Below are 12247 nucleotides of genomic sequence, written 5' to 3'. Positions count from 1 at the left end.
AGCAAAACCTGGTCCCGCAGATTCCAAGCCCTGCCAGCAAAGGAGTCCTGCTCATACTCACATGACTTTTAAGTCCCAGTCTCCACAGGTGACAAAAATTGACTTGACGTTTGGATCTAAGAGGCCTTCCTTCGCCATCCACTCATCGACCCTCTGAAAAGTACACAACAAGAACAGATGAGATTTTCCTTTTTTTTTTCTCTGAGTCTGTGAAGAGCCACACAGTGAAACGCAGATAAGCTGCTTGTAATCAGAGCAGGAGAAAACTGTAATCTTATCCCTCCACTCTGGGCTCTCAGTCTTGGCTCAGAACTTTGGAGGCCCTTGCAGGACAATCCCTGCAGGCAGATCCCACAGCCCAAGTGGTGGGGGGCAGGGAGCCCCTCCACTCCCCCACTGCCTGGCAGCCCACCCTGGACAGGATAAGGACAGATCCCAGGAGGTCAGTCCACATACCTCTGGTCCTCAGACAAAGGCACAGCCTAGCACAGACACAGGCTGTCCTGGGCCACGAGAACAGGCTGGGAGGAGGCCCCACGCAGGGAACTCCAATCCACACGTTCATTCGCTCATTTCTTCATTCCACCCTCCCACCAAATGTCTACTAACCAAATTTATTAATTTGGTTATTCCCCAAATGAAGGTGAAGTTAATTTTCACCATGAGTCTAGCAGAAGAGGCTCCTCTGCCGGGCTGTAGGCCCACCTTGACAACTGGGATAGCACTGCCTGCTCCAGTCGCTAGAAGCTCATAAACTGGCCCCAGACTTTGTATTTCTCCTCTCCTGGTTGGGGATTCGAATTCAGCGGAATCTTTTGAAGGCTGAGCTCAGTTCCTAGACAGGGAAAGAAACTACTCCAAAACACACTTTAAGTCTTTCTTCCCCTTCATCCCTTTGATCCATTTTATTATTTGCCTCACACTGGAAGTACAAATACTAAAATCAGTATATACCGAGAAAATTATCATAAAGAATTCATGAAGCATTGCCTGTTTTTCAGAAGATCCCAGGCATGGGGCAAGCGTGCAGCAGATTACACTGTTGCTCCACTCACACAGGAGGATTATTTTTAAAGGCTATATTGCGTAGTCGTTAGAAACGTGGGATTGAAAGTCAGACACATCTGGGTTCTAACCTTGGCTCTTCCATATCCTGGCTGTGTCACTGATGGGAAGTCATTTAAAAGTCATATAACCCCTCTGAACTTCAGTTTCCGTCATCTATAAAACGAGGTAGGATGACTAACCTTACAGGGTTGTTTTGAGAATTATATGTGATAATGTATTAAGTGCCTACCTAAAAATAGACAGTAGGCTGGGAAGGGGAGAAAGACAGATCATCTTAATACAATATAATAGAGGCAGCAATGCAGAAGTACCCAGGATGCCATCAGACCAAGAAGAGGGAGAGGCTAGCCTTAACTTTTACAGGGAAAGGAGTCAGAAAGGCTTCATAAAGATGACTGAACTAAGGGCTTGATGACAAAACTAAGCGTTTGCTTGACAGCATGGAACGCAGGAAAGGACACTCCAGGCAGAGGCAGAGGCTTAGGCACAGACATTTTGTATCTGATTAGCAATTGTCTGTTTAATGTCTGCCTTCCCCACCAGACTATCAGCATCACAAAGGCAGGGACTCTTAGCTGTCTCATTCACCGTCTTAATCCCTAACCCAGCACAGTGTCTTCTTGATTAAAATGTGAGTAAGAAATAATGTGACTGGAGTCCGCTGTGATTGAAAGGAAGGGCAGGAACTGAGGCTGGGGGACTAGGTTAGGCCAGACTGTGAAGGGCCTTGGGTGCCCAGCAGGTAATGGAGACCCCATGGTAATCCTGGGCTCCCTGGAACCGCCGAGATTCTGGAGGCCTGGCCCATGCTGAAGCAGTGCTGGAACAGGGCCCAGGATCCCATCTAGGTCCACGGCTACAGCAGCCCTAGCTCCTGGGGCATCAGGGCCGCTCCTCAGTACCGGACTCTGCAGACCCTCTTCACAGTCTGCACACCAGAGAATCCTCCTCAGCCCGAGGGTCTCCCCAGCAGCTAAATTCTGGACCTGCCACTGCTGAATGGTTTGTCTCCCCAGTCACTCTAGCCCAAACCCTTGCACGACACACACACACATGCACGCACACATGCATCCCTTCCCCAGGGTCACCTAAAGAAAATAAGGCATACTTTACATAAGAAAAGAGGTAAGGCAAACCTGGAGGTCCCTAAGTCAGCTAATCTCGCTCCAGTTCACTGGCCTTAAATCCCCAAGGTAAGTGCCCCACCTGCTAGGGGGCTCCCCAACGCCCCAATTCCTGCACAGTGGTCCTGGAAAAGAGAGCAGGACAGGACAGGACAGGACTGTCAGGAGGCAATGCCCAGCAAGACCAGGGCTTCACCATGAGAAGCACTTACTGCCTCTTGGAAGCTTAGGGCCGAGGCCATTCACTCATGCAGCAGATATTTAGTGAGCAGCTTCTGCTACGAGCCTGTCCAGGAAAGTGATGCTTTTGGAATCAGGCCTGTCCTTTTCCTTCCCTTCCTGTTTGAATGGATAAAGGGCTGGAGGGACCACCAAGACAAGCCCCAATCAGCCAGCCCTCCTGGCTATTGAAGGTCTAGAGGAATGCAGACTGAGCCCTGCTTAGAACAAATGTGTCAGGCAAACATCTAACTGGCCATCTGCTCAGGGCCTTGCTTAGGACAAGAACTAGCTCTTCAGCTCTATAACCAACTCAGGGCTAATGGGAAAGAGTAGAGCCCGGTCTGGTCTCCTTGTCCTGCCGGAGACTTCCTATCTAGGCCAATGCCAGGAATCTCCCCCTCTTCACCCCCAAAGTACGCTGAAACAGCAGAAAGTAGCTTCCTGGGTGAGACTCAGAATCCTCTGAGCATCCTGCTCCAGAGCTGGCCTGGGGTCAGCAGGAGGAAGCCTTCTGAAGAACAATCTCTCCCTCAACCAGCGCCACCATGGAGAAAACTCCATAACCTCAACAGCCCTGGTTTGGTGCTGGCCCAGAATAAGCATCTTCCTCCTGGGATCCCAGCCAGAGACACTCCAGGGAAAAGCTGCCTGCCTCCCTGGCCTTGCTCTGGGATGCTGGCTGGGAGATAGGGAAGGAAGGGTCCCCTCTTTCTCCTTGAGTCTGGGCTTGGAGGGAGCAGTCCAGGCTAAGGACCCCCCTTAGTCATAGGGGTGAATCTCCCCACCCAAAAAAGAGGGTCAGTGGGGCTGGGAGACACTCAGAGCCCATCTTCTCCCAACCCCACAAGAGCCTGACCAGCCACAGAGCCTGGGCCTGCACGCTCCCTGGGACAGGGAGCACACTCGGCCACTGGGGGAGCCTAGACCTCTCTCTCTGGCCCTAGTTCCATCCTGAGGAGCCCCAGGAAATTCAGTCTGCATTTCTCTCTCCCATGGGACAGGCCTCTAGGCTCAAGAAAGAGATCTTCCTCCCTCTCCACCACCCTGCTCCCTCCAGGTGGACCTCTGATGCAGATGCGCTCTGCTATCCTCCAGACACTCTGCTCTCTCCTGTGATAGGGGCTGAGCTTTGGGTTTATTGCTCTTAAAGATAAATAAAGCACCTAAGGAAATCCACAGGCTTTTCCTCTTCTCTCCTCCTGCTAGAGAAGGGAGTGGGAGGGGGACCTTTCTCCCTCTCTGAAAACCCAGGCCCGCGGGGGTGGGAGACGAGCGGAGGCCAAGCACTGCTGCCTGTCTCCCTCAGGCTGGAGCACAAGCGGCAGCATCTTAACCTTTTCCAGCTCCCGGAGGAGAACATCCCAGAAGTGTGGTCTCTGCCAAGGGTTCTAAAGCCTTTAATTTGATTTTCCTCACATAGGCAATTGTTGTAATTATTCTGATTAGGAATCATTACCCAGCGCAGCCTCTGCACCCCTGACAGGCACGATGCATCCAGCGGCAAGCTGCAGTGGGGCAGGCGGGCCGGCCGCACCTCCTGGAGGAGCTGACAGCAAACAAAAGCCATCGATGGGGAGTTCTGCGTGAGTTAATGAAGTGCTCACATGCCACAGGAAGCCAACACTAAAGCTAAACAAAAACACCTCCAGTCCCCGGGGCCAGCCCGCAGTGCTGCAGCTTGGCTCCCCTACTCCCAGCCGCCCAGCGCGGGCTGCCCGAGCCGCCAGAGCCGCCAGCCAGCACAGCCATGGGCCGGGAGCTGGCGGGGCCTCCACCAACCCCCGGTGGCACTCGGACATCTTGTCAGTAACCCTGACGGGAACAGCTGGAGATGACAGATCAATGGTTCAATACTCTCAACAGCATGTCACTGATGTGACAGCAAATGTTATTCTAATCAAGCCATAATCATAGTCAAATTACACGGCTACGTTCTCATGAGGGGAGGGAGAGGAAGGCAGCAGGAAGGGGTCAGAGGTCAGGAATTAAAGGTCACTCAACCTACCTCCAGCACTTGCTGCAGGCTTGGCTGACCATCCACCATGGCTTGAATAATCCCGGTGAGCTGAAAGAAAAGAGAAATAGCCGATGGGTGGAAAACCAGGGCGCAGGGACTCAAAGCTGGACTGGATCCTTTCCTTTCGGTTTTTCTCCTTCTACCGTAAAAGACTCTGACCTGCACAGCTGTAGGCTCCGAACCTGACAGAAGTCTTGGGAATCAAGTTTCCCCACAAGTTCCTGCCCCGAGATGGGGGAACACATCCACATACGGACCACGGAGTGGGTCTCAGACCTGTTTCAGCTTTCATTTTGCAGAAAATTTGATTTTATGTGTCTTTTGAATTCAATAGGCTCAATAACTCCCCCGAATTACAGTGAATTCACCTCCAAGCTTCTCAGAAGTTCCTGCAGAACTCGGGGAATGCTCACACGGGACCAGCACACTTGGTTCCAAGTCCACCCCTTCTCTGAGCGCCGGCGTCCAGCACTTCCCCCTCTGAAACCAGCAATGGGCCGGGGGAGCCCCCCAGGCATCCACCCTTCACCCCGCATACCTGGGCCCTCAATACCGGCTAGCCAAGCAGGAAACAGGCACCTTTAGCAGACAAAAAAGCCTACGAACCTAGTCTAGAGAATTTCTGACTCAAGGGCCTCCGCTCCACCCAGGTCAGGCCTAGGTTCAAACCAGCTTGTTGCTTTGTTTTGTTTTGAAGTGGAAAATATCCCTCAAGCGCAGACTAGATAGGCTGCCTGGAAGGCTTGTGGCAGGAGGCCCCCTGCACAGACGCGGGGCCAGCTGGAAATCACGGTGGCCAACATGCCCCCAGCCACTTCCAGACGGAGTAGCATCTCAGGCCTGCTTGGAAACTTTTTTTTTTTTTTTAAGTGCGGGGGGTGGGGATTAAACTATAATTACATTTAATGAATACCAAATACCCAACTCACAGAAACCGCTGGCTCTAAGAGGGAAGGTTATTTTCTCATAGCGACTTACATGGAATGGTAATACACACCTTTTAGGGAAGAAATTTTCATTTTAAGAACGCTGAGTTCCTCTAGGTGGGTTTCTGTAGTTCATCAAGTCATTATTAGGTGGTATTTTAAGGAAGTGTAAGGACACAGCCACTCTATTTTATATTCCAGAAACTGTTTTTATATTAATCTGTATTTTAATTGGGTAACAGCTGCTGCCTACAGACTTCCCATGGTCTAAAAGGAAAATAAATTAGAAAGATTAACTACACTGTTGTTTCGCGAGGCTTTAACCCACAGCATGCCCACCCGGCTGGCACCTCCACACCCTTTCCTTGCTTGGGAGACCAAAGAACTGCCCAGCAGAGGGAGGGCCTGAGCCAAAGAGAAGAAAAGGTGGTCGGTCCCCTGAGGGCTGGGGGTGGGGATGGGGAAGAGCCCAGGGTCTGCAGCTTTCATCTTGGAGTGCTAAGACTCCTCCTTTTATTTAGTCAACATCTACTCCTGGAGAGGCTGGGGCCCATTCTGGGAAGCGGGGATCCAGCAGTGAAGAAAAGCGTGGTAACCCTGCCCTTGTGGAATCTGCGTTCTTCTTGGCAGCCCCGTCCTGGCCCAGTCCAGCCAGCACCCAGAGCCTGTCGGCCTTCCCGACCCACACACTGAGCAGGAAGAGCCCTGTGTTTTGTCTCATGCAGGGGCCGGAGTCCAGAGTAGGCCTGTTGCCAACTCCAGGTCCAATAGCCAGATGACTGGCTGGCACCCATGCACCCACCACTGCCCTTTCTCGCCCAGCTTCTCTCCTGCTCAGTTCTCCCAGGGCCGAGTCACATCCCCAAGCCTGGAGCTGGGGCTTTGGGTCAGGACTATCCTGGAAAAGAGGGCCCACAGCCATTCTTCTTGGAAAGCCCCAGGGTCTGTGTACAGTCTCATGTCCAGTCTGAGTTTCCTGGGGCAAGGTTAGGTCTACTCCTTCTCTTGGCTCCCACCAAGGGTCACTCAGATGAACACTGAAGGGCTTCCAGAAAGTCTCACTTACACAGGAAACCAATGGCACCCTTGCCAAGAACCCTCCCTCCGTGGAGATGGGACTTAGGTCAGCACTTGTGTACAAGGTGCACAAGCACCTTCCCTGGGCCCCAGGAAAAGCACTACACTGAAAAGAAAAACCGGAGCACTGCTCTGCATGGTCTCTCACCACAGACTAGGCCCACCTCTTCCCACCCTGGGGTGTGGTGAGGGTGGGAGCCTCCCAGATCCTGGGGCTCTCTCACACTCCTCTCCAGGGCTCAGCAATCCCAGAATCATCAGCCTGGGAGGAGCCTAGTGAGCTCAGCTCCCTCCCTCTCCATGCTTCCGAGACCGCCATGTCCAGCAGGACATGGCTTACGGCTTACAGCTGAAGGACTTGAACTCAACCCCCAGAGATACAGGGGCTGGAGATCCTTTCAGGGGCAGGCCTCACTCCCCCGCATTAATGCCTCCAACAATGGACCACATCTTATCAGCTCTGCCAAGGCACTGGATGAAGAGGGGGTGAAATCTTAAAAGTCAGTCCCTGTACCTGATACTGACGACCTATAAGACTTGTACCACAAACTGTGAGGAAGAGAGACAATATAATAAAATAAATACTGGGAAGTTATACCTTATGCCTAACCTAAATCTTTCATGCTGCTGTTTAAGCCCATTCCCACTTGGGTTAATATATGTTTGTAAAAAGCTTTCACAGCCTCACAATGAAAGGTACTAGAGCAAAGCCAAGTATTTATTAAGCTGAGAACCAGGGCTCACAGGCTAAACAGAGCTCAGAGACCTTAACCACTTAAAGCAGGAGAGGTGAGAGGAAGAATTAATGTGTGCTCTGTGGCTCCTTTCACTGAGGGATTACAGATTAACTCCCGCTTCTCCAGACTCAGAAACCACAAGGCGAGGGGCTTTTGACCCTGACTGATAACATGGCTGGTTACTGAGATCCCCTCCCGCACAAGGGCTTTGTCCAGGAACGAGCTGGCTTCCTCATAAACACTGGCAACTACACGAAGCAGCCCAGGACGCTCGGTGCCAATAGCATGTCAGCATCCAGTGCTTTCTCCCTTCACAGTTTATCTCCAGCACAATCGTATTCTGACACCAAGACAGTCTGTTGATTACATAAGCACTTGTCTCTGGTGTGCAATCTGATAATCAGACCCACTCTTTCTCCTCAGACAAAGAGACCAATAAATCTCACCCTTTATAAGTACAGGTGCAAGACAAAGCCCTTTACTGGCAGTTAGCAAAATGGGTATTTTTCCTAGTTTTTTTTTTCACAATGACAACAACAACAAAAAAGACTGCACATGGTCAGCCCAGCTGCTACAGACAGAGATCTGATGAGTTGGAGCAGATTCTAGAGGTGGTAGGGAAAGGAAAGAAACACATCCCATCCTATCTCTGTCAGAACCATGTCTCCAGACCAGCTATCAACTGGAACTAAGAAAGGACCTCAAGAAAGCTAACAACATGTTCATTACACAGAGCAGTAAGAGTGTCTACATGTGGGCTGCAGACTCACTCAAGGCAGAATCCCTCTTCCTGCTGCCCAGCACTGAGCCTGTCTCTCTCCCAACACAAGCATGTGCTTGTGCGTGTACACACACGGCCAGGGTTCTTAAAACACTTCTTGTGCAAGAGAGAAAATCCTACCAGAGGAGCTGCTTAGGAAAATCTGGAGGTTTTTGTTCCTCACACTTACTAATGAAAGTTTCCTTCTGGCCATAATGACCTCCCTCCCGACCCGCAAAGGCAACTACCACCAGATTGGATGAGGTCTGAGAATGACAGCCCCGTCCCGTGTCCATGCCTCTCTTTGCATTACAATCCATCTAGTATGAAGGTGGGGCAATATTTAGATGATCTGAGGTTTTACAAAGAAGACTTTACTTACTCAAAAGAGCAAGTCAGCAGTACAGCTACTCTGAGGGGAGGCAAGGTGTGGTTGAAAAACTCCTTGACAATATTCATTCAAGGAACATGTATTTTTACTTGGTGCCAGGCCCTAAAGATGGGACCGAGATGGATCAGATCTAGTTTCTGCCCTCAAGAAACTCACAATCTAGTGGGGAGATGGATAAATGACTGCAGTATAATGTATCTGATTGGTGCTACGCTGGGGTGAGCACAGCCCAGCCTGGGCTCAAGGAAGGCTTCCCAGAGAAGGTGACCCTGAGCAGGGTGCTGGAGGACAAGTAGGAGGGTGGGCGCAACACAGAGGCAGAAAGACCATCGCGTGCAGAGACAGACCGAGGGAAGTGAGGGGGAGACGAAGCAGGGAGATCTGAGGCTGGATGCAAAGGCAGGGACCAGGCCAGGAAGAGTTCTGAGCTCTGGAAGCCTGAGACAAAATGGCAGAATCCATACCTACAGCACAGCCACAGCCTCACTTCAGAGCAGGCTTCGTAATGAGGATCCCACACCACCAAGCCTACTACCCTCCAAATTATGTACGTGTGTCCTTGGGTGAAACTTTCTACAAAAAGGAAACATCTTTCATCAAAGTCTCACAATCGGGACTTCCCTGGTGGCGCAGTGGTTAAGAATCTGCCTGCCGATGCAGGAGACACAGGTTCGAGCCCTGGTCCGGGAATATCTCACATGCCGCAGAGCAACTAAGCCCGTGCGCCACAACTACTGAGCCTACACTCTAGAGCCTGCAAGCCACAACTACTGAGCCCATGAGCCACAACTACTGAAGCCCGCACACCTAGAGCCCGTGCTCTGCAACAAGAGAAGCCACCGCAACGCCCCGCTTGCTGCAACTAAAGAAAGCCCGCACACAGCAACAAAGACCCAACGCAGCCAAAAATAAATAAATAAATAAATAAATTAATTAATTAAAAAAAAAAAAAGTCTCACAATCCCTCCTCCCCTTCCCCAAAGAGAAGCAGCAGCAGCCCTGCTCTGAAAAAAAACCCTTTTCCCAATATTCTCAATCATCCATTCCTGCCCAGGGCTGAGTTCCAGCAGCGCTCTGTTCCATTCCCAAACAAGTAGCAACTTCCCCAAGTTTAGGCCTGCCTGTCTATGCCAGGCAGCGAGCTGGAACTGGAGCCCCCAAGGGGGAGGCCACAGAGGAGGAGGAAGAAAAGGATAAGAGGACATTACACTTTCAGGCCAGTGGAGGGCTCAGGTATCTGGCTGGTTTAAGGAAAGTCTTCCCTTCCCTTCCCATAAGGAAGGGGATCCTCATCATCATTAAAATGATGATTTTTTTCAAAAGGGGCAAACAGGACAGATTAGCACCCCCTAGTGGTATAGGTAATTCCCAGGGGAAAGAGGGGGAAAAACAGTTGACCCCAGAGGAAGCAAGAGCCTCAACATCATTGGTTGGAGCAACAAAAGGCTTGAGAGACTAGACACCTTGGCAGATGGATGCCTACAACACAAGGCCCACCTGGGTCACTGGCATCCAGCCCTGGAGAGACCCTTAAGACTCATATTTGGGCTAAGTCAGTCTCAGAGCCCACTGAGCGCCCCCAGCAGTGCAGGCAGGCCCTTCCCCAGCCCCTTCCACACCAAAGGGATTGTTTTGGGATTACTCAAGAACTTCTTTCCTCCTGTTTCGTTCATATGGAGAAAGTAGGTCTCTAAATGAAGGCACAAAGTCTCTAATATACTCTCACCCCAAATGCTTAAGATTCCAAAAACGCTCATGTTTTCCCATCACCTCTGCCACACACACTTGACCGGTGATTCCACCACACAGCCTGTGGCTACCACAGAGTAAATAACACGATGCACCACAGGGAAAAGCAGCCATAGAAGGCCTCTCCATACAGTCCTGGGAGTCAAACTCTTCAGGGGCACCTCCTCTCTGCCGATGGCTCTTTGAGTCTCCAGCAAGCATCAAGATCTCAGTTAGTCCCAGTTTCACAATCTGTGAAATGGGGACATACTGACCTGTTGGCAAGGTGGCCGGGTACAGAACCAGCCTAGGATAAGGATAAGGACATTTCAGCCTCAGCCAGGCTGTCCTCATACCCAACTTGGACTGCTCTTGTCTTTCCTCAGTGATAGCGCTGTGCTTCCCACAAATTCAGCCAATGCTTCACACAGGACCTCTTTGCTCAAGCACAGAAAAACATCACCAGAAAGCTAAGAAAGCCTGAACATAACCTCTGCTTCCAAGAAGCTGAAATCTTCACCTCTTGCCAAGGGCCCTAAGGGAAATGGAGCTGAAAAGAAGCTGAACCCCAGAGGCACCATCCTGCTCCTAAACTCCAAGTGCCTGGTCACCAAGAAGGGGAGGGATGACAAGGAAGGGAAGATGTTGGGGAAGCTGGGACAGATTGTGCCACTGCTCTCCCTGGGTCCCCTAATGACCACACTGGTCCAAGGGGAGTGGCAGGCTTTGTAAAAAGCTGACTGGGTCCAATGCACACCTGCCTTAACCACTGAAAAGACCTAAGCTTTCCCTAAGCAGCCCGTATAGAGCACCAGTGATCCCCAAGCTCCCATCCCAGCAACCCCTGCTGCCCAGCCAGGGCCCTTACCTCTGTACAGAAGGGAGTAAGCTGTGGATGGACTACGGGCTGGACATACATGTGAAAGGTAGACTCAATCTCCATGGTCCGGCCATTTAGCTTCAGGATGGGGAACTCGATGATTTCCTGAAACGACAAAGGCACAGAAAAGGAGGAATGAGTTTCTTTTAACTAACCATTTCAAATAACTCAGAATCAAGAATGGGGGAGTGTTTTGGACTCATTAGCTCCTGCCAGGCCAAACCCAAGACTGAGTGAGATGGTGCCAGCTCAGTTATAATCCTAACCCTCCCGCTGGTAACATCCTCACAGGTTCCAGGGACTCGACACATATACCATTCCCACTGTCTCTGGAAAGGGGAGGGAAGACAGTGGGAACATCTGCCCTGATTTCCCCAACTGGTTCTCTAGCAGAGGCTTGCTCACTCGAGCTCCTAAAAGTAGGACCCCCTTCCTCTTGCCCAGGTCCCTGCGCTGGAATGGGCCTGGGTCTCCAGTCACATAAATAACCAGCCATCAGACTAATGCACAGACTTCCATATATGAAGTTTAAACAGAGCCGATGAGTTTCATTAGTTTTTACAAAAGGAAAAAAAAAAAGATAAATAATAAATAAAGCCAAAGGGGCCAAAGGGGATACTGAAGAGAAGGAGAAAACTGAATAAGAGTAATAAGAGTTAGTGCCCTCCCACCTTTCTTTCAGGCAGTACGCCCACCCCTCAGCTTCTCCCCCTGCCCCCCCCAACCCAATCACTTAGCCAGCCCTTCCCAGTCCACTGGAACGTAATGGAAGAGAAGGAGGAGGAGTGACAATTTGTTTGGTGTCTCTAAGATTAATTTGTCTCCGTTATTTAATAGAGATGCACAGCACCAAGGTCCTGGTGTGCAAACAGGCTTGCAGCACGCCGGCCGTGCAGCCTGCCTCATACATCGCTGCTGGGAAGGGAGGAACACGCCAGAGTGGGGAGAGGGCCGGAGAGAGCACGCACATGCTGGAGAGAAGAGGGAAAGCCAGGAGAGAGAATAAAAAAAATGAGTGCTTTTTAATATTCAAAAACAGTTTGCAAAATTTAATCAAAGCAGAGGAAAAGCTAACATTTTTACCACTTTGACATTTTTATTAGCGCTTTCATAAATTTTTAAAACATGAATGGAATTAGTTTACAACACAAAAAAACTGCCCTGAAAACATCTGGAAGAGACAAATAGGAAATAATAAAAATAAATAAATAAAAACAAAATCCTCCGAGTAAAATTAGCATGTGAAAAAGGCCTCCACTGCAGAGAGAGGAGGGGGGCTTTGCCCACTCAGTGGCCACCACAGTCAGCCCCAGTGGC

General features: G+C 50.6%; 1 protein-coding gene across 16 annotated transcripts in view; it reads right to left on the bottom strand.

The window, feature by feature from the left end:
* Nucleotides 1-12247, bottom strand: part of ERI3 (ERI1 exoribonuclease family member 3) — a 128164-nt gene that overhangs the window by 84323 nt on the left and 31594 nt on the right. For 11 of the 16 annotated variants that reach the window (XR_014261894.1, XM_082455690.1, XM_082455693.1 and 8 more), the window contains 4 exons: nucleotides 10919-11035; nucleotides 4420-4479; nucleotides 3871-3960; nucleotides 62-153 (listed from right to left, as the gene is read on the bottom strand). Coding sequence is in view for 14 of the 16 variants with exons in the window: in XM_082455690.1 (XP_082311816.1) it covers nucleotides 62-153; nucleotides 3871-3960; nucleotides 4420-4479; nucleotides 10919-11035 (359 nt within the window). In the remaining 2 variants the exon portion in view is untranslated. The remainder of the gene's footprint in view (nucleotides 1-61; nucleotides 154-3870; nucleotides 3961-4419; nucleotides 4480-10918; nucleotides 11036-12247) is intronic. The other 5 variants (XR_014261895.1, XM_082455701.1, XM_082455692.1 and 2 more) reach the window with 1 other exon arrangement.

This window comes from Balaenoptera physalus (genome assembly GCF_965194825.1).
Source record: "Balaenoptera physalus genome assembly, chromosome: 1".
Lineage (NCBI taxonomy): Eukaryota > Metazoa > Chordata > Mammalia > Artiodactyla > Balaenopteridae > Balaenoptera > Balaenoptera physalus.
Note: the sequence above shows the minus strand (reverse complement) of the source record. Positions and strands in the feature narration are given on the sequence as shown.